The sequence below is a fragment of the Rutidosis leptorrhynchoides genome, chromosome 1 (assembly GCF_046630445.1).
Source record: "Rutidosis leptorrhynchoides isolate AG116_Rl617_1_P2 chromosome 1, CSIRO_AGI_Rlap_v1, whole genome shotgun sequence".
NCBI classification, from domain to species: Eukaryota; Viridiplantae; Streptophyta; class Magnoliopsida; order Asterales; family Asteraceae; genus Rutidosis; species Rutidosis leptorrhynchoides.
Genome location: NC_092333.1, coordinates 700520667 through 700545563, shown reverse-complemented (window position 1 = coordinate 700545563; position 24897 = coordinate 700520667). Strand labels below are relative to the sequence as shown.

The following is a 24897-nucleotide window of genomic DNA, read 5'->3' as shown; positions in this document are numbered from 1 at the left end:
AAATTTGATTCTGGCACCCTACATATATAAAATTAAATTTAAATAAAGCAGCTAGTTTCCATGTCTAAAAAGAATAATAATAGTTGTCACGCGTAAATACATACATGCTAATATAGCGTAGTAATATGCTATATTTGTATTGTATTCATTTTTTAGTTGGTTCGCCCCTGTCCCACTTGGACTTCATTACTATTTCTCTAACAACCACGATGTTTCCTCTTCCAAATTTGTTAATGCAAATATGCAACCACACCCCTATATAAATCAGCCAACTTTCCAATCCTACAAATCATAACTCATAACATCTCTTCTCTCATAATCCATCCATCTTCTACAATTTTTAAACAATTAAAAATGATGCATTCAAGCTATTCTTCAAACTCCAAAGCTTGTGCAGTTGCTCTAACAATCACATGTCTAATAGTTGCAGCATCTGCAGGAAGTTTTATCGACGATACGGACATCACTTTTGGAGGTGAACGTGCTAAAATATTTAACGCCGGTCAGGATCTTTCACTTTCACTCGATCAATACTCCGGTTCTGGCTTCCAGTCCAAGCACGAATATCTCTTTGGACGGTTTGACATGCAACTGAAACTAGTACCTGATAACTCTGCTGGCACTGTCACCACATTCTATGTGAGTACTCTCAATCTAACTAGTCATAGTCAATTTCAACTTTATCTTCACTTGTTTTATTAATTAATGTTTACCGAGTCTAATTAACACTGTCATTAATGATATTAATTAGTTGTCATCACAAGGCGCGGCACATGATGAGATAGACTTTGAGTTCTTGGGTAACTCATCAGGTAACCCCTACACAATCCACACCAATGTGTTTTCAAAAGGTAAAGGAGATAAAGAACAACAATTCCACTTATGGTTCGATCCGACTGCAGCCTTCCACACTTATACCATCGTATGGAACGCCCAAAGAAAATGTAAGGTTTTCATTTTATAATCAGCCTTTTTCGTTTAGTACTGATCTTAGCTGTATATGTATTGCTCCAGTTTCTTGATAGATAACATACCAATAAGGGTGTTCAATAATCATGAAGCTGCTGGAGTACCATTTCCAACAAGCCAACCCATGAGGGTCTACGCAAGTTTGTGGAACGCAGATGACTGGGCCACACAAGGTGGTCGTGTCAAGACTGACTGGACAAAAGGACCTTTCACTGCTTATTACAGGAAATTTAATGCCAATGCCAACAAAGTTGGTACTGATTCAAAGTCTACAAGTTCTGAATATGAAAACCAGGAATGGAAAACACAAGAAATTGATACAGCAGGGCGAAACAGGATTCGATGGGTGCAAAACAAGCACATGATATACAACTACTGCAACGACCACAAACGATTTCCAAATGGTGTTTCTGCTGAATGCAAGCGCTCCAGATTCCTCTAAGCCCGTTTGGGATGTATATTGTCTTATTTCATTATTACATTGTAGATGATTTCTGATCATGAAAATTCTTTATTCATTAATTCATTGTACTTGTCTCTAATTGAGATTATGAATAAATAAACACACTACTTATTTCAGTATTAGCTTTTGTGGTTGACTACTTGTGCATGAAGCTTACTTGAAACTTTTAGATGAAATTCTTACTAGTAAATATTGCAGATCCTTGATTGATATGTGTTTGTTCGTGTGAAAAAAGGTTATAAACATGTCCATTGGTTTTAATGATCGACGGAATTTGGATAATTAACAACGGGCAACACTCGCAAGATTTTGTGATGTGTTAATAGTATCTGAAGAAGCTAGAGTACATTTTAGATATGACATACCAATTCAGTGGTTGTGCATGTTTGATATAAATTCAGATATAAACCCTCCTTCAGACAAGTGTTTGTAGAATAGTGTGTATGCTCATGCCATATCCATGAAAATATTCTTCAATTTTGCTATACCAAGCCTTTGGAGTAGGGGTGCACTAGAGCAATTATGATTTCGGATCTATTAAGACATAGCCACGAGGCGCTTAACGGATCTTTTCGATCTTATAAAAACTTTTCTTACATCATATTTATACAAAAACCGACTATAGATTAATACAAAAACTACTATTTGTGAAACCTAGTTGAGATCTCAATTGAAAGTTCTTAGATAGAGTTGCTTCATGTTTTTAGATAAAGTTCTATACAATCTATTCAAAATCCTCATTATTACTAATAGATTTTGATATATTTAATGATTCGATTCGAAGTCTTTTTCATTAGTTTTAATTTTTTTATTTTTTATAGAAAAAAAATAAAAAGAATGACAAGAAAAATAATTATTATTAAAAATATAAATATAAATATTCAACTTTGAGCGAACTTTATGTTTTTAAAATCAACGACAAGTTTCTTAGTCGGAATCCGTGGTTCCACGGGGCAATAAACTAAATGACTTTAACATTTATATTCACTTAATATCTAAAACCTATCATTAAACTATTTTGTTTAAACAAACCCATGTTTTCACGGGTCATTTCACTAGTATCATATAAGTTCCTAATCGATGAGTTTTAGTCATCACCAGAAACTAATGATCAAACTATTTCTATATGGACTTCCCTCTTCAAATACAGTCATAAATAATCAAAGATAGTATAACTCCAGTTTTTCGCAAAAGATCTCCATACGTTTAGTTGAAAATGAACTTTTTGTCACCTTAAAAACTTTTAAAAGTAATTTGTTTAGAAAATTACCAAAGAAAAGAAAGATAATGGGATACAAAGTATAACTTGCAAAACTATTTTGATCTTTCATGATAATCAAAAGACGAGGGGCCTACAATGCCACTTACACTACTACTCCTATTAAGAGTTTAAGACCTACCTTTCGTAATGTTTATTCTACCACTGAATGAATTTACCTGCCATAAACCCTAACCCTAACTCTCAGTTCAGTTACTGAACTATGGTAATGAAGCTATTCGATGGCGGCGAATCCCATTCAGACGATGGTTCCGGCGACTTATTGAAATCGAAATTAACGAAGAATTCGCTTGACGGTACGAACACAATAAAAAATGCGAAGATTTACAGCGGCTCGAGGAGCTAAAAAAGAAAGGCGTAATTGATTCAGATGAAGAATCATCTGAAGATGATGAAGATATTGTTAATTTTTCAAGTAAGCAGGATTTGAAGTTTTTTGATGCTTTAATTAAAGTAAGAAATCAGGATCCTTCACTTAAGAAGAATACTGATGCTAAGTTATTTGATTCTGATAATGATGATTATGATTATGATAATGAGGCTAGTGATGAGATTAGTGTTAAGGAGAAGAAAAAGAATCCTATGTATTTGAAAGATGTGACTGCAAAACATTTACTTGAAGAAGAAGGACCTAAGTTTGAAGATGAAAATAATAATAAGAATAATAATAAGAAAAGTTACTTTGAGGAACAAGAGGTATTAAGGAAGGAGTTTTTGGATGCTGTTGGTGATGAAGATGTTGAAGGGGATATAATAAAAGTGAAGGAGGAGGTTAACAAGGGTGATGATGACGATGAAGATCATGACAGTGAATATGTAAAGAAGTTGGATGAATATTTTAAGGAGGATGAGAAGTTGTTGGATGAAGATGAAAAGTTTTTAAAGGAATATTTTAGGAAAAAGATGTGGTTGGAGAAAGATAAAAGTAATCGTCAAGTATTGGATGTTGATGATGGAATAGATTTTTCAGAGGATGAAGAGGAGTTAGATAAACAAGAGGATTTTGAGACAAGTTATAATTTTAGGTACGAGGAAAATGCAGGCGATAGAGTAATGGGGTATTCACGAAAAGTGAATGATTCAGTGAGGAAGAAGGATAATGCTATGAGATTACAGAGGAAGAATAAAGAGGAGAGAATGGCACGGGCTGAGATTGAGAGGAAAGAAGAATTGAAGCGTTTGAAAAACTTGAAGAAGAAAGAGATTAATGACAAGATTAGGAAGATTAGGGAAACTGCTGGGATCGGTGAAGATGCGGATTGTTTGTTGGATGAATGTGATCTTGAGGAGGAATTTGATCTGGAAGAGTATGATAGAAAGATGAAGAAGGCGTTCAATGATAAGTTTTATGAAGCAGAAGATGTTGACCCTGAGTTTGGTAGTGAAGATGAAGATGGTGAATTAAAAAAAACCTAATTTTGATGAGGAAGATGATATGCTTGGTTTGCCTAAGGGTTGGGAGAATGAATTTGGTTCTTATGATGGGTTTTTAGGTACTAGAAAAAGATTGTTGAAAAGCAAGGTTAATAATGGTGGTTATGAAGAACAAACACAAGACAAAGAAGAAACAGTATTACAAAAAGGCAAAAAGAGGAAACGAAAAACTTCTGAATTAGAAAAGGAGGTAAGGGAAAAAGTGTTAGAGGAGTACTATAAGTTGGACTATGAAGGTAGTAGTGGGGATTTGAAGACTAGGTTTAAGTACAGGCCTGTTAACAAAAATAATTATGGATTAAAAGCAAAGGAGATATTGGTAGTGGATGATAAGGAGTTGAATCAGTTAATTTCTTTGAAGAAATTGGCGACATATAGAGAAGACGAGTTTGTTGTTCCTCGTAAAAAGATAAAAGAACAAAAACAGAGGATTAAGTCTCTTCTTAAACGAGAATCTTCAGATGGACCCCACAATGGCGCCATGAGCAAGAGGGTAAGACATGATGTTGTTGAGGTAGAAAAAGAAAAGCCACAATTGGATGAAGATCCGAAACCGTTATCCAGGAAACATAGAAGAAAGATTCGGTTAAATGAATTGAAGCTGTCAACTTCAAGGCTTATTGCGTATCAGAAACTTCAGCCTAAAGCCAAAATCAAGAAGAAAGACAAATCATAAAAAGATTTTCATATAAGGTGCTTTTGAATGATATTTAACTTTACTTTATGGTTCATGCTTTCTCGTGAACTGTTTATTAGGGTGAAGTTAGAGGCACAGATCTATGTAGTTGCAAATAGTATCTGTGCATATTGTATGTTTATCATTATAGATTCAGTCTTTATTAAATATTGTAGTTGATGAAGTTGATTGCAGTATCTGTTTACTTTTTATTCATTTGCTTACAGTCTAATTTGATATGCATCTCAGTACTGCCTTGTCGTTCACTTGCTCCCAACATTCTGTACACAGTTTCTTGGCCTTTTCTTACAAACCCTTAAGAGAATAAAACTTTGCTTTAAGTAGAGGTTGCAATTTGGGCGGGTCTAACTGGTTAAGGTATCTAGTAAAGTGGATTTGGGTCAAAATGGTTTTGAGCAACTAATGAATGTTGAACACTTACTTATTTTTACTTATGAAATGTTATGAATAAGATAATAATCTATTCAGTATAATACAGTGACCACGAATTACTAGTTGGGAAGTATTTAGTAGCTATATATAAATATACAGCTGCTAATAGTTGGTGTATATCTGAGTTTTCAAGACATCATATGATCCAACTCCATCAGATTATAGCTATTGTAGGGTTGAATTAAATCTGTTACTAATTCTGTTATTTTATTTAATGAGTGGTCAATGTGATAAGTTAATTTTTTTTTGGAATAACTGGATTATCTTTTTGCATTTCTGTAGCTTTTTGTTTTGCACTGAGACATCTTGGGAGCAATGGGATGGCGTAGAAGATTCATTTTAAAGGTATTTGCGTACTAAGGCACATGAATCGCTACCAAGTCTAACCAATTCTGGCAATCATTTTTTTGGGATAATTTCTTTACTAGATGAAATTTTGTTATAACTATGTCTGACTCATGGTACTTTGTCATTTTGCACCCCCTGTAATTTTGTAGATTTATTTGCTTGTTTGTATTTTGATTGTTTGTTTTTGCGCTCAATTAGTTCGGCCTCTTTTTTTTACATATATTTCAGATAACTCTTGGTCTTTGTCACATTTACTTGTATGTGTAATGCTCAACTTAAATGAAAACTTTCCAGACCTAGAAAATTTGGGTGAAAACTTTGAAATGTGGGTTCGTTAAACAAAATATAGAATCATGTGACCAAGCTATCATTCAAACTCCAAAGCTTGTGCAGTTGCTCTAGCAATCACATGTCTAATAGTTGCAGCATCTGCAGGAAGTTTTACCAACGATATGGATATCACTTTCGGAGCTGAACGTGCTAAAATATTCAATGACATTGATGGATCACTTACATGATTCTTTGGGCGTATTTGGTTACACGATGATTTTATAAAGATCAGTATCCACACCAATGTGTTTTCCAAAGGTAAAGGAGATAAAGAACAGCTGTTCCACTTATGGTTCGATCCGACTGCAGCCTTTTGTAGTGACCCGATCTTTTCCATGTTTATATATATTAATTGAGATTGATATTTACATGATTAAATGTTTCCAACATGTTAAGCAATCAAACTTGTTAAGACTTGATTAATTGAAATATGTTTCATATAGACAATTGACCACCCAAGTTGACCGGTGATTCACGAACGTTAAAACTTGTAAAAACTATATGATGACATATATATGGATATATATATATAGTTAACATGATACTATGATAAGTAAACATATCATTAAGTATATTAACAATGAACTACATATGTAAAAACAAGACTACTAACTTAATGATTTTTAAACGAGACATATATGTAACGATTATCGTTGTAAAGACATTTAATGTATATATATCATATTAAGAGATATTCATACATGATAATATCATGATAATATAATAATTTAAAATCTCATTTGATATTATAAATATTGGGTTAATAACATTTAACAAGATCGTTAACCTAAAGGTTTCAAAACAACACTTACATGTAACGACTAACGATGACTTAACGACTCAGTTAAAATGTATATACATGTAGTGTTTTAATATGTATTTATACACTTTTGAAAGACTTCAATACACTTATCAAAATACTTCTACTTAACAAAAATGCTTACAATTACATCCTCGTTCAGTTTCATCAACAATTCTACTCGTATGCACCCGTATTCGTACTCGTACAATACACAGCTTTTAGATGTATGTACTATTGGTATATACACTCCAATGATCAGCTCTTAGCAGCCCATGTGAGTCACCTAACACATGTGGGAACCATCATTTGGCAACTAGCATGAAATATCTCATAAAATTATAAAAATATGAGTAATCATTCATGACTTATTTACATGAAAACAAAATTACATATCATTTATATCTAATCCATACACCAACGACCAAAAACACCTACAAACACTTTAATTCTTCAATTTTCTTCATCTAATTGATCTCTCTCAAGTTCTATCTTCAAGTTCTAAGTTTTCTTCATATATTCTACAAGTTCTAGTTACATAAAATCAAGAATACTTTCAAGTTTGCTAGCTCACTTCCAATCTTGTAAGGTGATCATCCAACCTCAAGAAATCTTTGTTTATTACAGTAGGTTATCATTCTAATACAAGGTAATAATCATATTCAAACTTTGGTTCAATTTCTATAACTATAACAATCTTATTTCAAGTGATGATCTTACTTGAACTTGTTTTCGTGTCATGATTCTGCTTCAAGAACTTCGAGCCATCCAAGGATCCGTTGAAGCTAGATCCATTTTCTCTTTTCCAGTAGGTTTATCCAAGGAACTTAAGGTAGTAATGATGTTCATAACATCATTTGATTCATACATATAAAGCTATCTTATTCGAAGGTTTAAACTTGTAATCACTAGAACATAGTTTAGTTAATTCTAAACTTGTTCGCAAACAAAAGTTAATCCTTCTAACTTGACTTTTAAAATCAACTAAACACATGTTCTATATCTATATGATATGCTAACTTAATGATTTAAAACCTGGAAACACGAAAAATACCGTAAAACCGGATTTACGCCGTCGTAGTAACACCGCGGGCTGTTTTGGGTTAGTTAATTAAAAATTATGATAAACTTTGATTTAAAATTTGTTATTCTGAGAAAATGATTTTTATTATGAACATGAAACTATATCCAAAAATTATGGTTAAACTCAAAGTGGAAGTATGTTTTCTAAAATGGTCATCTAGACGTCGTTCTTTCGACTGAAATGACTACCTTTACAAAAATGACTTGTAACTTATTTTTCCGACTATAAACCTATACTTTTTCTGTTTAGATTCATAAAATAGAGTTCAATATGAAATCATAGCAATTTGATTCACTCAAAACGGATTTAAAATGAAGAAGTTATGGGTAAAACAAGATTGAATAATTTTTCTCATTTTAGCTACGTGAAAATTGGTAACAAATCTATTCCAATAATAACTTAATCAACTTGTATTGTATATTATGTAATCTTGAGATACCATAGACACGTATACAATGTTTCGACCTATCATGTCGACACATCTATATATATTTCGGAACAACCATAGACACTCTATATGTGAATGTTGGAGTTAGCTATACAGGGTTGAGGTTGATTCCAAAATATATATAGTTTGAGTTGTGATCAATACTGAGATACGTATACACTGGGTCGTGGATTGATTCAAGATAATATTTATCGATTTATTTCTGTACATCTAACTGTGGACAACTAGTTGTAGGTTACTAACGAGGACAGCTGACTTAATAAAATTAAAACATTAAAATATATTAAAAGTGTTGTAAATATATTTTGAACATACTTTGATATATATGTATATATTGTTATAGGTTCGTGAATCAACCAGTGGCCAAGTCTTACTTCCCGACGAAGTAAAAATCTGTGAAAGTGAGTTATAGTCCCACTTTTAAAATCTAATATTTTTGGGATGAGAATACATGCAGGTTTTATAAATGATTTATAAAATAGACACAAGTACGTGAAACTACATTCTATGGTTGAATTATCGAAATCGAATATGCCCCTTTTTATTAAGTCTGGTAATCTAAGAATTAGGGAACAGACACCCTAATTGACGCGAATTCTAAAGATAGATCTATTGGGCCTAACAAACCCCATCCAAAGTACCGGATGCTTTAGTACTTCGAAATTTATATCATATCCGAAGGGTGTCCCGGAATGATGGGGATATTCTTATATATGCATCTTGTTAATGTCGGTTACCAGGTGTTCACCATATGAATGATTTTTATCTCTATGTATGGGATGTGTATTGAAATATGAAATCTTGTGGTCTACTATTATGATTTGATATATATAGGTTAAACCTATAACTCACCAACATTTTTGTTGACGTTTTAAGCATGTTTATTCTCAGGTGATTATTAAGAGCTTCCGCTGTCGCATACTTAAATAAGGACGAAATTTGGAGTCCATGCTTGTATGATATTGTGTAAAAACTGCATTCAAGAAACTTATTTTGTTGTAACATATTTGTATTGTAAACCATTATGTAATGGTCGTGTGTAAACAGGATATTTTAGATTATCATTATTTGATAATCTACGTAAAGCTTTTTAAACCTTTATTGATGAAATAAAGGTTATGGTTTGTTTTAAAATGAATGCAGTCATTGCCTGAGTGGTATAAGCTCTGGGTTGAATTTGAGTCATAGTTGGCGCAGGTTCGAATCCATGAGTAGGTTTTCTCAAAGATTCTGTTGTGGTGAATAAAGGTGTATGCCCTAAGCCACTCGGTTTAATCCAAAGCACACCGGGTACCCAATGCGGCGATGGTGTGTGAAGAGTTTCCTCCTAACGCGTGTGTGGGTACGCGTGTGTGGGTGACAAATGAGAGTATTCGATGTCGAAATAGCCTTTAAAAAAAATTAAATTTGTATTGTATAATTTTGCAGCTCAAAAGGGAATGTTCCTGTGTACCCATTTGCCATACTTTCCTTCTTTTTAGGTGCTTATGTGCTTATACCGTATTTTGTACTTTGGAGACCACCCCCGCCAGCTGTTGAAAAGTCGGAGCTAACAAGATGGCCTCTGAACTTTCTCGAGTCAAAATTGACCGCTGGGGTAAGACTAATGAAAAGTTGTCTTACATATTCTGCAGTTAGTCAAAAGTAAAAATGCATACGAGGCTTATGATCATTTGATTTACGAGTATTATATATGTGATGATTATTCGTTGTTTTACCAGGTGGTATTTGCTGTAGGATTAGGTCTAATCGTGAATGCGGGTTTAGCCACTGGAGATAATTGGAAGGAGTATCTACAGTATTTTGGAGGGAGTAGACTTGTATGTCTTCTGGCTTGGCTTTGGTTAAATTCTGTCGTAAAACATTAGCTACAAATCATAGGCCATTAAGACCTTCGTTCATGCTTGCAGATACATGCAACTAGCATTGACTTTGCACTACTGTCTACTTTTGCTCCTTTTTGGGTTTACAACGACATGACTGCTCGAAAATGGTGAGACACTATCCTTATGTGTATGTTTGGATTTGTGTTAGGGAACTGATTGTTGCGACTTGTTTCCGTAATCTGTTTTAGTATTTGCAGTAATCATTTAGGGGGTCATATTATTGGTTTAATACTTGTTGCAACAAAATTAACCTAATTGGAGGAAGATACGAGAACTATCCCCTGCCTATTATGTTACGACTAAGTATCAGATTTTGATTCTGAATCATTATGTTATCATACGGTTTGGATTTGCAGGAGCGATAAGGGATTTTGGCTTGTTCCTTTATCGGTGGTTCCATTTCTGGGTCCTGCTTTATACCTTCTTCTGAGGCCATCGTTGTCATCAGTCCCTGTTGCACCAAAAGAAGAGTGATGCCTAAGTTTGAATGTTCTGTGCGATTGCTTACACTGGAACAAAAGCAAAAAGATCAAACTCACTAGGAACAGTGATCATAAATGTAGCTTTTTTAATTCCAATTAGTCTTGTGCCAAAAATATCCACAACATGTATGTTATATTTTTCTCATCAAACTGAGGATGGGTTTCAGTTATGTGATTCTCCTTTTTTTTTTCTTTCCGTATGAACGGCCAAACTGACAGAGCATTTAGTTATCGAAAGCTTTTAGAATGTGATCAAATACATATGTAAGAAAAATGAAGACATTTAAACAAAACCATTTATTATCAGGTACTTTTTGTAAACAAAACCATTTATTATCAGGTACTTTTTGTACAAAGATCCTATCATATCACTGAAGGCATACATAATAAGAATGGTGTACTTTAAGCAACTTTCCAAAGGTGTATATATATATATATATATATATATATTTATTCATGGTTTCAATTTGTGCATAGTACAATGAATTAAAGAATAAACAATTTTAAACAAAGCATAAGCAAATTAACATCCGTCGTAGGATCAGAGGAATCTGGAGCGCTTGCATTCAGCAGAAACACCATTGGGAAACCTTTTGTGGTCATTGCAGTAGTTATAAATCATGTGCTTGTTTTGCACCCATCGGATCCTGTTACGCCCTGCTGCATCAATTTCTTGTGTTTTCCATTCCTGGTTTTCATATTCAGAACTTGTGGACACTGAATTAGTACCAGCTTTGTTGGCATTGGCATTAAACTTTCTGTAGTAAGCAGTGAAAGGTGCTTTTGTCCAGTCAGTCTTGACACGACCACCTTGAGTAGCCCAGTCGTCCGCGTTCCATAGGCTGGCGTAGACCCTCATGGGTTGGCTCGTGGGAAATGGTACACCAGCAGCCTCATGGTTATTGAACACCCTTACTGGTATGTTGTCTATCAAGAAACTGCATCAATAAAAATTTCAATATTAGCACATGCAGTTTTATATAAAAAAAGACCGTTTTAGTAACAAGAACCAAATATGTATGTTGCTTACATGATTCTTTGGGCGTTCCATACGATGGTGTAAGTATGAAAGGCTGCAGTTGGGTCAAACCATAAATGGAACTGCTGTTCTTTATCTCCTTTCCCTTTTGAAAACACATTGGTGTGGATTGTATAAGGGTTCCCCGATGAGTTGCCTAAGAATTCAAAGTCTATTTCATCATGTCCCGCGCCTTGTGATGATAACTGATGTCAAATAAAAAAGTTAGACTTGATAGGTAAACATTAATTTTAATAAAACAAGTACAAAAGTTGAAATAATTGTTATGATTGAATACTCACGTAGAATGTGGTGACGGTGCCAGCAGAGTTGTCGGGTACTAGTTTAAGTTGCATGTCGAACCTTCCAAAAAGGTACTCGTGTTTAGACTGGAAACCGGATCCAGAGTATTGATCGAGTGAAAGTGTCAGATCCTGACCGCCATTGAGTATTTTAGCACGTTCCCCTCCAAAAGTGATGTCCATATCGTCTATAAAACTTCCTGCAGATGCTGCTACAATTAGACATGCAATTGCTAGAGCAACTACACTATCTTTAGAGTTTGAATAGCTTGAATAATGTCCCATTATTTTTTATTTTTTTTCCTGAAAAAGGTGGAAATGGAGAGAGATGTGTAATATTTGAGTTTATGGTTTATATTTGAGGTTTGAAGGTATTTATATAGGTGTGGCTGCATTAGATTTTTGCTAGAGGAAACATCCTGGTTTTGTGATTCATCAAAAAAATGATTAAAATGATGTCAACCAACGCGTGACAACTCATATAGTAAGTATAATACAATACATAATATAATGCATATTCTTGTTGTGAATGTAGAAACTGTTGGAGGTTTTATTAAATTCTTTCGTGTAGGGTAAAATAATCGATAGCCGGATAAATCACTGAATCGTGGTATCACTTTCCGAAAGTAATTATTCGACCCTTATAGCCTGGGTTACACGAATATCACTTTGGGATAAGACAGAGATTAAATTCTTGTTTTGGCAGAAACAAGAATTCCTTTTGCAGAAGAATATTTTGGTGTTCGTAACTTGTGTATTTTCTCATGCATATTGGTTAATATATTTATATACACCCTTATCATGAAAGAGTCTTTTATTAAAATCAATTGGCCGATTGATTAATAAAAGTATCTTCTATAATATTCAAAAGTGGTTACAGGAAGAATATTTCTATAAACAAATATTATCACTTCGATCATTAAAGTAAAAGTTGTTACTTTTACAATAAACAAATATTATATTTTACAACTATCAAAGCATGAGTGATCACTTTATAATAAACAAGTATTATTCCTTCAATCACTAAAGCAAAAGTGGGTGCAAGAATAATTCTTCAGTAATCACTCAAAATTGTGTTAAGTGTTTTCTTACTGCTGTCTCTTAAGAACCAGCACTGCAAAAGGACCAGCAGCGCAAAAATCAGCAAACAGGACCAGCAGCGCAAAAGTCAGCATACAGGACCAGCAGCGCAAAAGTCAGCATACAGGACCAGCAGCGCAGAGGAACCAGCACAGGGACCAGCTGCGCAGAACAACCAGCACAGGGACCAGCTGCGCAGAACAACCAGCACAGGGACCAGCTGCGCAGAACAACCAGCACAGGGACCAACAATGCAGAACAACCAGCACAAAACACTTAGCCAAATTTCAGCTTACTAAGAAAACTTAGTACTGAAAACACTTAGTCAAATTTCAGGTAGACCAAGTCATGATAGTAAATAATGGAAAATCACTTTTGGGTCCAGGTAATCTATCACTTAATGGGTGTACACTCCGTACCTCCAAACCCATTTACAAGTGTAGATTAAAACCCAAAATTACACTAAATTTACAACAATCCTCCCCAATTTAGTGCAATTCATTTCATGAGAATTAAACAAATTAAAACAAAACTCATGCATAAATGAAAATATCTTGAAGATTGAATTTTCACCTTAGTACATTACACATTCCAAATATTCGAGAATCGGGGTGTTCTAAGAATTGAACCCTTCAACCCATTTGAATAACTGAAAATAACATACACATAAGTTTTCAAATACTCTAAAGCTATCCTGACACTTTACAAGCCATGTGTCCATATCCATTCATGAATGTATCTAAAGCAAAAGTCCAAGCTTTGTTGAAGCGGCAAAACTTCACATTCACATAGGTAGTTCATTTCAGTCATGCACCTGCTATTGCACTTTTTCAAATAAACCATTAAGAAGCTAAACTTCATCCTCACCTTCAACAGGTCTGAGTACATACCTTACCTTGGGATGATACAAAATTTTGTACTCCAAATTTCTAAGTATAAGCCTTCCACATTGAATTCAACTTCTAATTTTCATCAGAAGGGAATTGGGTATCTTATAATTAGAAATTTATGTAGACTTTAAACCCATCCCCACAGCAGACTTGTTCACCAAGTCTCTTGCCAATCCCTTCGTCAAGTGATCAGCTAAATTCTGTTGTGACCTCACGAACACTATAGAAATCACCCCATTCATGATGAGTTCACGAATCATGCTATGTCTGACACCTAAGTGTCTAGACTTTCCATTGTACATCTGGCTATAAGCCTTTGCCAATGTCGCAGCACTATCACAATGGATAGACATGGGTGCTATAGGTTTAGGCCATAATGGTATCTCATGGATCAAGTTTCTAAGCCATTCTGCTTCTTTACCAGCAGCAGCTAAAGCAACAAACTCATATTCCATCGTTGAGTTGGTAATACATGTCTGCTTCTTAGAAGCCCATGAAATAGCACCTCCCCCAAGCAAGAACACCCAACCACTCGTTGAAGAATGATCTTCAATATTGGTTATCCAACTCGCATCAGAATATCCTTCTATTACCGAAGGAAACCCATTATAAGATAAACTATAATCCATAGTTTTCTTCAAGTACTTCAGTACCCGCCTAATTGCTTGCCAGTGATGAGTACTAGGATTACTAGCATATCTACTCAGTTTTCCCACAGCAAAAGCAATATCCGGCCTTGTACAAGTCATGGCGTACATCAAACAGCCAATCACCTGAGAATACTCAAGTTGTGATACAGCTTCACCTTGATTAGGCATAAGCTTCTCACTTGGATCAACAGGGGTACTCACAGGATTACATTCAAAGCAATTGAACTTTTTCAACACCTTCTCAATATAATGAGATTGACAAATCGAAATTCCTTTGCTTTCACGTTTGATCCTAATGCCAAGGATAACGTCAGCCTCCCCCATATCTTTCATGGAGAATTTTGATGACAAAAATTCTTTTGTTAAATCAACCTGACTTTGGTCAGTCCCAAAGATTAACATGTCATCAACATATAGACAAATTATAACTCCTTTACCAGAATCATCAAATTTACTATATACACATTTATCTGCTTGGTTTAATTTAAAACCACTAGATAAAATCACTTCATCAAACTTTTGATGCCATTGCTTAGGTGCTTGTTTCAAACCATATAAGGATTTCACAAGTTTGCACACCTTGCCTTCATTTCCTGGCATGACAAAGCCCTGAGGTTGGTTCATATAAACCTCCTCATCCAATTCACCATTCAAGAATGCTGTCTTCACATCCATCTGGTGAATAACTAGATTGTGAATCGTAGCCAAAGCAATCAGCAGTCTAATGGTAGTGATACGTGCCACGGGAGCATAAGTATCAAAATAGTCAATTCCAGACTTTTGTCTAAAGCCTTGAATGACTAACCTTGCCTTGAACTTTTCAATAGTTCCATCCACCTTCATCTTCTTTTTGAAAATCCATTTGCAACCCAAAGGTTTGCAACCAGGAGGTAGATCAGCTAACACCCAAGTGTTATTGCCCATGATAGAATCTATCTCATCATTAATTGCCTCTTTCCAGAATGCAACATCCTGAGACCTCATTGCTTCATCATATGTTTTAGGATCATCATCAACATTGAAAAAATACGAATATTGGGTAGAAACATCATCCCTAGAACCTTCAACTAAGTATAGTTGAAAATCTGGTCCAAATGATTTAGGTTTCCTTTTTTCTTTTGCTTTTCCGAAGCTCAAGTGACTGATCAACGGCCTTTTCAGAGACTTCATCATTACAATCCTTATTGATTCCATTGTTACTAGGAATCATATCCTTTGGTCTAGGTATAGATGAAAATCGATTTTCATCAAAGATTGCATCCCTTGAATCAATCACGGAATTGATTGAGACAAACTCATTAGGCTCTATTACATAGAACCTATATGCCTTGGAATGTTCAACATATCCAACAAATATGCAATCTATACCTCTTTCACCTAAACTTTTCTTCTTGGGATCAGGTAGTCTTACAACCGCCCTACAGCCCCATACCCGAAGATAATTCAAGTTAGGTTTCCTTTTATTCCAAAGTTCATAAGGTGTAATCTTGTTTCTTTTGTTAGGAACTCTATTAAGCAAATAACAAGCTGTTAACATAGCTTCCCCCCAAAATCCTTCACTTAAACCCGAATAGGATAACATGGAATTAACCATTTCCTTAAGGACCCTATTCTTCCTTTCAGATATACCATTTTGTTGTGGAGTATAAGGAGCTGTGGTCTCATGGATAATACCAACGGATTGGAAATACGATTGGTCAATGTATTCACCTCCCCTATCTGTTCTAAGTCTTTTAATCAAAGCCTTTTGTTGTAATTCTACTTCAGTTTTAAATATTTTAAATTTATCTAATGCTTCATCCTTAGTATGTAACAAATAAACATAGCAAAATCTAGAAGCATCATCAATAAAAGTCACAAAATATTTCTTGTTCCCTAAAGTAGGAGTAGCATGCAAATCACATAAATCACTATGTATTAATTCCAAAATTTCAGTATCACGATGTACATTTTGAAATGGTTTCTTAGTGATCTTTGTTAACATACACGTTTTACACTTTTCATTGTTCATGTCAAAAGCCGGTATTAATCCATCTTTAGACATATCTTGCATTCTTTTAGAGTGTATATGTCCTAGTCTAGCATGCCAAAGTGTAGAATTATTTATGCTAGAAGTAGATATAAAAGCAAAATTAACATTCAAGTGATTAATGTTAAGTCTAAACATTCTATTGCATAAATAACCAAAACCAACAAACATACCATGTTTTGACAAAACAAACTTATCAGATTCAATCACTTGTTTATAACCACAACAATTTAACACACTACTGGAAATCAAATTTTTTCTTATTTGTGGTACATGCAAAACATCAAACAAACAAATAGTTTTTCCAGAACTAAAACACAAATCCACACTTCCACGTCCATGAACAGAGGCTGTTGACTCATTTCCCATATGAAGAATTGATCCATCAGTCACGGACTCGTAAGTCTTGAACCAAAATCTATCCTTGCATACATGGGTGGTGGCTCCCGAGTCAACCCACCACGCGACATCATCATCCTGCACAAAATAAGCCTCAGATATATATGAAACATAATAATTCTCATTTGAATTATTAAATATATTCTGACCTTTCGAGTTGTGGTTGTTTAAACCATTTCCCGAACCGCTTGTGCTAGATCCTTTGGCATTATTATTACCAAAAATAACCTTGCAATCCTTTTTCATGTGTCCAGTTTTACCACACTTCCAACAAGTCAATTTAGACTTCTTGTTCGGAATAGCCTTGTTATAACCTTGATGTTTACGTTTGCCCTTTTTGTCATTATTACTAGTGAACTTTTTATGTTCCACCATATTGACAACAGACGTACCAGCAACTTCGTTGCTCTTTGGCTTGTCATTATCCTGCAACCTGAGGGATTCCTCAATACGCAGATGACTACCCAACTCAACAAGAGTTAACTCCTCCTTCTTATGTTTCAAAGAATGTTTAAATTCTTTCCAAGATGGAGGTAGTTTATCAATTATGCTTGAGACTTGAATAGACTCATCCATGTTCATCTTATGTTGTGTGAATTGACCAAGTATACGAATGAGCTCATTGTATTGTTCCAAGACCGGTCTAGAATCGACCATCTTGTAATTATTAAAATTACTCACAAGGAACTTTTTACTAGAAGCATCCTCAGACATATACTTGGTTTCTAAACAGTCCCATAGTTCTTTAGAAGATTCAACATTTAGGTAAATATCAAAAAGGGAATCAGCCATACCATTGAGGATTAAACCTCTAGCGATGTAGTCATCGTTCTCCCACTTGCACCTTTTCCGAATTTGTTCAATAGTGGCATCATCACCATGATCTTCAGGAATTGGTGTGCTGAGTACGTACACCACACTCATGCTGCTCAGAAAGAAGTGCATCTTCTTTTGCCATCTCCTAAAATCAATTCCCTCAAACTTATCAAGTTTGGAGAAATTCGCCGTCATGTGTTTCATCGTAGCCGCCATCGATTATAACATATAATTACTTTCGATTGTTGGAGGTTTTATTAAATTCTTTCGTGTAGGGTAAAATAATCGATAGCCGGATAAATCACTGAATCGTGGTATCACTTTCCGAAAGTAATTATTCGACCCTTATAGCCTGGGTTACACGAATATCACTTTGGGATAAGACAGAGATTAAATCCTTGTTTTGGCAGAAACAAGAATTCCTTTTGCAGAAGAATATTTTGGTGTTCGTAACTTGTGTATTTTCTCATGCATATTGGTTAATATATTTATATACACCCTTATCATGAAAGAGTCTTTTATTAAAATCAATTGGCCGATTGATTAATAAAAGTATCTTCTATAATATTCAAAAGTGGTTACATGAAGAATATTTTTATAAACAAATATTATCACTTTCATCATTAAAGTAAAAGTTGTTACTTTTACAATAAACAAATATTATATTTTACAACTATCAAAGCATGAGTGATCACTTTATAATAAACAAGTATTATTCCTTCAATCACTAAAGCAAAAGTGGGTGCAAGAATAATTCTTCAGTAATCACTCAAAATTGTGTTAAGTGTTTTCTTACTGCTGTCTCTTAAGAACCAGCACTGCAAAAGGACCAGCAGCGCAAAAATCAGCAAACAGGACCAGCAGCGCAAAAGTCAGCATACAGGACCAGCAGCGCAAAAGTCAGCATACAGGACCAGCAGCGCAGAGGAACCAGCACAGGGACCAGCTGCGCAGAACAACCAGCACAGGGACCAGCTGCGCAGAACAACCAGCACAGGGACCAGCTGCGCAGAACAACCAGCACAGGGACCAACAATGCAGAACAACCAGCACAAAACACTTAGCCAAATTTCAGCTTACTAAGAAAACTTAGTACTGAAAACACTTAGTCAAATTTCAGGTAGACCAAGTCATGATAGTAAATAATGGAAAATCACTTTTGGGTCCAGGTAATCTATCACTTAATGGGTGTACACTCCGTACCTCCAAACCCATTTACAAGTGTAGATTAAAACCCAAAATTACACTAAATTTACAACAGAAACAATAATTGCATTTGTTTATATGGCACTGGTTTCAATCAATTATATGAGAATATTTATTATAATCAATCAATGAAAACTTCTTTTGCATGTTATCGAACCATTTTTTTAACTATCAATAACTCTGCTTTTATTTAGTGTACCAGGTTTTGTTTATTATATGTTATGTATTACATATACTTACATTTAATCAGTTATTAAACATTCACATTTTAAAGCTGCAGAGGCCATTGAAAGATGTCCTAAATAAGTATCACTATCATATAGACCTTTTTTAGTCGTGTATATCGATTGGACTATTGCACTTGCCATTCCCTTCCTTAAACTCGTAGATAATAACACGGACAAAATATATGTTACAAGATTACTACACTGTTTCCTATTTGGTATGTTATGCTATCGGTGTTTCGCTTAGTAAATTCTTCTAAATCACTTTAAGAGTCAGCAACCAACTTGACGTATCATTAGGAATGCATCAGGTCCAAACGTTTCTTAATCAATTTTCTGTATAGACAACAACTGACCTGCAAATACAGACACTAGCGTGAAAAGCACTTTTTGACCATGGTTTGGGTTTCACTGTAAGCTCTTTTTATAATCTCAATAATGTTTTAAAGATTTAATTTTAGGAATTAATATCTCTAATCACCTTCCAACATATAAAACATTCCTCAAGCTAAAGAAAAAACAAATTTACAGCCTTCAATCTTACAGTGAATTCAAATGATTTTTTCCCTTGACCAATTATGGGTTTTATAAGAAAATTTCTTTTGAAAATATCTATGTTATTTACTTGTTTTTTAACATATGTTTGTTGATTTAACAGTTTTAACTGAATAACACTGTCATAGTTTAGTATGTGCAGAAGTTACAAAAGAATATAGTAAGCCCAAGACACTGTTTCATCCCACATCGCATGTAAGTTAAAATAAAATGGTTTATTTAAGGAGCCTGGAGAAAGCAACAATCACGACCTTACTTGAACAGGATCTGTTCTATAGGCTCGTACTTCTGTATTCTCGATACTTAAGAAGACAGAAACCCATGTTTGGTTGATGAAACATGACCATTTAGCCAGAGCGTGATTAACACAGTCTTATGGTCTTGACCATGGCTCAGTAGAGGATCGTTGCCAGACCATGTTATGGTTCCTGGCATGGCTAAATGGTTGTCTGACAAACAATCTCTTCTTTTTGCTGCTAGCTATAAAACCTTAAATTGGAGTTAATTTGTGTCTTTTGCTGCTAGCTATAGTCAAACAGTATCAGCTAATTATAATTTCAATTGAGCCCCTTTTGAACATTGAAACTAAATTATAAGCGTTACACCCACATATAAAAAATACATGCACAAACTTCAACCAGGCGTAACGTTTAACTAGCAGAAGTAATGTATATATTTATTCATAATCTCAATTTGTGCCAAGTACAATGAATTCAAGAATAAAGAATTTTTTTATAAATCAAAAATCATTTACAATGTAATAATGAAATAAGCCAATATACATCCCAAACAGGCTTATAGGAATCTGGAGCGCTTGCATTCAGCAGAAACACCATTGGGAAACCGTTTGTGGTCGTTGCAGTAGTTGTAAATCATGTGCTTGTTTTGCACCCAACGAATCCTGTTTCGCCCTGCTGCATCAATCTCTTGTGTTTTCCATTCCTGGTTTTCATATTCAGAACTTGTAGACTTCGAATTAGCACCGACTTTGTTGGCATTGGCATTAAATTTTCTGTAGTAAGCAGTGAAAGGTGCTTTAGTCCAATCAGTCTTGACACGACCACCTTGTGTGGCCCAGTCATCCGCGTAACCCAGGCTATAAGGGTCGAATAATTACTTTCGGAAAGTGATACCACGATTCAGTGATTTATCCGGCTATCGATTATTTTACCCTACACGAAAGAATTTAATAAAACCTCCAACATAGGAGTGGATAGTTGGCTAATTTATATAGGTGTGGTTGCATTGACAAAATGCAAGAGGAAACATCCTGTTTTGTGCAGAATAAATTGATTAAATCATGAAATGATTGAAAATGCATCAATAAACGCGTGCCAACTCATCTTTTATTCTGCATATACAAAAATATATGAATAATTATTGTTGTTTTTTGTTTCCTAAACGTCGCTTCTATTCACGTAGCTAGTCACTTTCATTTTTCAAATTTTTTTTTATTTTTTTTTTGCATGTTATCATACATTATTGGTAACTATCAACCACTTGGATTTATTTATGTATTTTATTTTTTGTACAAATGCCTTGTTTATTATTAGCCTCTATTTGATGCTTAGATTAGAATTAGATAGATGACATATTTAGGGAAGACCTGAAGATAATATAAGTCGTATTAGTTAGTGTTATGATACTTTTATAAAATAAAAAAGAAATTCACATTCAAATCTCAAAATAGTAGCACAATTTGAAGAGGTCGATGTCGGAGACAATAACGAAATAACCACACCTCATGCGTTTATTATATACATAAGCCTCTTAGCAACCAATCATTGGTAAATATATAAAAAAGAGACTAGCTAGCAGTTGCCCTTTGATTCATGAAATCTCATAAACCTAAAATGTTTGACACGTAAAATGTTTGACACGGAATTAGGCTTCAATTAATGTTTGAAAATGAACAATTAGAATCATGTCAAAAACATAAACTGAATAAAGATCATACATAAGATACAACATTCTAATTAGATGGTAGAAATCAGAAAACTAGAAATATCATCTTATCCTTTATTTAAAATGCAAATTATGCCGAGGAAATTTGATTCTGGCACCCTACATATATAAAATTAAATTTAAATAAAGCAGCTAGTTTCCATGTCTAAAAAGAATAATAATAGTTGTCACGCGTAAATACATACATGCTAATATAGCGTAGTAATATGCTATATTTGTATTGTATTCATTTTTTAGTTGGTTCGCCCCTGTCCCACTTGGACTTCATTATTTCTCTAACAACCACGATGTTTCCTCTTCCAAATTTGTTAATGCAAATATGCAACCACACCCCTATATAAATCAGCCAACTTTCCAATCCTACAAATCATAGCTCATCACATATCTTCTCTCATAATCCATCTTCTACAATTTTTAAACAATTAAAAATGATGCATTCAAGCTATTCTTCAAACTCCAAAGCTTGTGCAGTTGCTCTAACAATCACATGTCTAATAGTTGCAGCATCTGCAGGAAGTTTTATCGATGATATGGACATCACTTTTGGAGGTGAACGTGCTAAAATATTTAACGCCGGTCAGGATCTTTCACTTTCACTCGATCAATACTCCGGTTCTGGCTTCCAGTCCAAGCACGAATATCTCTTTGGACGGTTTGACATGCAACTGAAACTAGTACCTGATAACTCTGCTGGCACTGTCACCACATTCTATGTGAGTACTCAATCTAACTAGTCATAGTCAATTTCAACTTTATCTTCACTTGTTTTATTAATTAATGTTTACCGAGTCTAATTAACACTGTTATTAATGATATTAATTAGTTGTCATCACAAGGCGCGGCACATGATGAGATAGACTTTGAGTTCTTGGGTAACTCATCAGGTAACCCCTACACAATCCACACCAATGTGTTTTCAAAAGGCAAAGGAGATAAAGAACAACAATTCCACTTATGGTTCGATCCGACTGCAGCCTTCCACACTTATACCATCGTATGGAACGCCCAAAGAATCATGTAAGGTTTTCATTTTATAATCAGCCTTTTTCGTTTAGTACTGATCTTAGCTGTATATGCATTGCTCCAGTTTCTTGATAGATAACATACCAATAAGGGTGTTCAATAATCATGAAGCTGCTGGAGTACCATTTCCAACAAGCCAACCCATGAGGGTCTACGCAAGTTTGTGGAACGCAGATGACTGGGCCACACAAGGTGGTCGTGTCAAGACTGACTGGACAAAAGGACCTTTCACTGCTTATTACAGGAAATTTAATGCCAATGCCAACAAAGTTGGTACTGATTCAAAGTCTACAAGTTCTGAATATGAAAACCAGGAATGGAAAACACAAGAAATTGATACAGCAGGGCGAAACAGGATTCGATGGGTGCAAAACAAGCACATGATATACAACTACTGCAACGACCACAAACGATTTCCAAATGGTGTTTCTGCTGAATGCAAGCGCTCCAGATTCCTCTAAGCCCGTTTGGGATGTATATTGTCTTATTTCATTATTACATTGTAGATGATTTCTGATCATGAAAATTCTTTATTCATTAATTCATTGTACTTGTCTCTAATTGAGATTATGAATAAATAAACACACTACTTATTTCAGTATTAGCTTTTGTGGTTGACTACTTGTGCATGAAGCTTACTTGAAACTTTTAGATGAAATTCTTACTAGTAAATATTGCAGATCCTTGATTGATATGTGTTTGTTCGTGTGAAAAAAGGTTATAAACATGTCCATTGGTTTTAATGATTGACGGATTTCGGATAATTAACAACGGGCAACACTCGCAAGATTTTGTGATGTGTTAATAGTATCTGAAGAAGAGTACATTTTAGATATGACATACCAATTCAGTGGTTGTGCTTGTTTGATATAAATTCAGATATAAACCCTCCTTCAGACAAGTGTTTGTAGAATAGTGTGTATGCTCATGCCATTTCCATGAAAATATTCTTCAATTTTGCTATACCAAGCCTTTGGAGTAGGGGTGCACTAGAGCAATTATGATTTCCGATCTATTAAGACATAGCCACGAGGCGCTTAACGGATCTTTTCGATCTTATAAAAACTTTTCTTACATCATATTTATACAAAAACCGACTATAGATTAATACAAAAACTACTATTTGTGAAATCTAGTTGAGATCTCAATTGAAAGTTCTTAGATAGAGTTGCTTCATGTTTTTAGATAAAGTTCTATACAATCTATTCAAAATCCTCATTATTACTAATAGATTTTGATATATTTAATGATTCGATTCGAAGTCTTTTTGATTAGTTTTAATTTTTTTATTTTTTATAGAAAAAAATAATAAAAAGAATGACAAGAAAAATAGATTTTTGTAAGCTATCCATGTATCCTTTAGTCATAAAAACTGAACTCAGATCGGTTGGGTTTGATCCTAGCATAAAAAGCTTGAGCTCGACTCGTTTATTTGATAATATTATTATTTTATTTATTGCATACTTTTTAATACGAGTAATATGATTTACAAGACTTATTATACTTATTATGTAGGCACATAGCTTGGTTTATTTACACCTTTGCCTTGGAGTTTGCTTCAATCTGTACACAAGGATCCTATACTCACTCGTGAGTGATTACCAAACCACATTATATATACATATATGACCTCTTTAATGTATAAGGTAAACTACCTCATTATACACTACGTCATTTTAATTAAGCCCCAAATTTTGTTTTTATGGTATTGAAGTTAGCCAATACATAGGATTATAGTTGATTATCAAGTTTATCGTCTACAAATCTTTTATATATTCTAATAAACCTCTGAAATGATGACATCATCATTAAGTTAAAATTGCCTTTTACTTTTCATAATGATGATGTCATAATTATATATTAATTTAATTAAAAAAAATAATACAAAATCTTTTATAAAAGAAAATATTAATCTCTCATAAATTGTAATTTTATTTTTCTAAAAAAATTTAAAAGACATTTATTATTATTATTAATAATAATAATTATTAAAAATATAAATATAAATATTCAACTTTGAGCGAACTTTATGTTTTTAAAATCAACGACAAGTTTCTTAGTCGGAATCCGTGGTTCCACGGGGCAATAA

General features: G+C 34.2%; 3 protein-coding genes, 1 non-coding gene and 2 pseudogenes across 6 annotated transcripts; 5 read left to right on the top strand and 1 right to left on the bottom strand.

Annotated features, from left to right (window-relative positions):
- Positions 1-357: 357 nt before the first annotated feature.
- On the top strand, positions 358-1522 carry LOC139896745 (xyloglucan endotransglucosylase/hydrolase 2-like; annotated as a pseudogene).
- Positions 1523-2913: 1391 nt separating this feature from the next.
- LOC139853358 (protein kri1-like) lies at positions 2914-4821 on the top strand (annotated as a pseudogene).
- A 4759-nt stretch (positions 4822-9580) lies between these two features.
- Positions 9581-10789, top strand: LOC139853350 (uncharacterized). Its single transcript, XM_071842740.1, has 5 exons — positions 9581-9591; positions 9712-9880; positions 10005-10103; positions 10194-10276; positions 10526-10789. Exons 1-5 carry the CDS (start codon positions 9581-9583, stop codon positions 10641-10643), a joined length of 480 nt encoding a protein of 159 aa, XP_071698841.1. The 3' UTR covers positions 10644-10789.
- Positions 10790-11192: 403 nt separating this feature from the next.
- LOC139896301 (xyloglucan endotransglucosylase protein 1-like) lies at positions 11193-17441 on the bottom strand. Of its 3 annotated transcripts, none has more exons than XM_071879012.1 (4): positions 17408-17441; positions 11972-12213; positions 11682-11875; positions 11193-11589 (listed from the first exon to the last, which is right to left on the bottom strand). In XM_071879012.1, exons 1-4 carry the CDS (start codon positions 17439-17441, stop codon positions 11193-11195), a joined length of 867 nt encoding a protein of 288 aa, XP_071735113.1. The 3 variants fall into 3 exon arrangements, with proteins under 3 accessions (XP_071735113.1, XP_071735182.1, XP_071735044.1); XM_071879081.1 differs by lacking the exon at positions 17408-17441 and adding an exon at positions 13864-13912 and having other exon boundaries at positions 11972-12183; XM_071878943.1 differs by lacking the exon at positions 17408-17441 and having other exon boundaries at positions 11972-12256.
- A 2625-nt stretch (positions 17442-20066) lies between these two features.
- LOC139887466 (small nucleolar RNA U3) lies at positions 20067-20279 on the top strand. The gene has a single exon (XR_011773298.1). It is a non-coding gene; the product is annotated as a small nucleolar RNA U3 (small nucleolar RNA).
- A 1937-nt stretch (positions 20280-22216) lies between these two features.
- Positions 22217-23380, top strand: LOC139896496 (xyloglucan endotransglucosylase/hydrolase 2-like). The gene is made up of 3 exons (XM_071879172.1): positions 22217-22498; positions 22609-22802; positions 22873-23380. The coding sequence occupies exons 1-3, from the start codon at positions 22217-22219 to the stop codon at positions 23267-23269; spliced, it is 873 nt and encodes a 290-aa protein (XP_071735273.1). The 3' UTR covers positions 23270-23380.
- The last annotated feature ends 1517 nt before the right edge of the window (positions 23381-24897 follow it).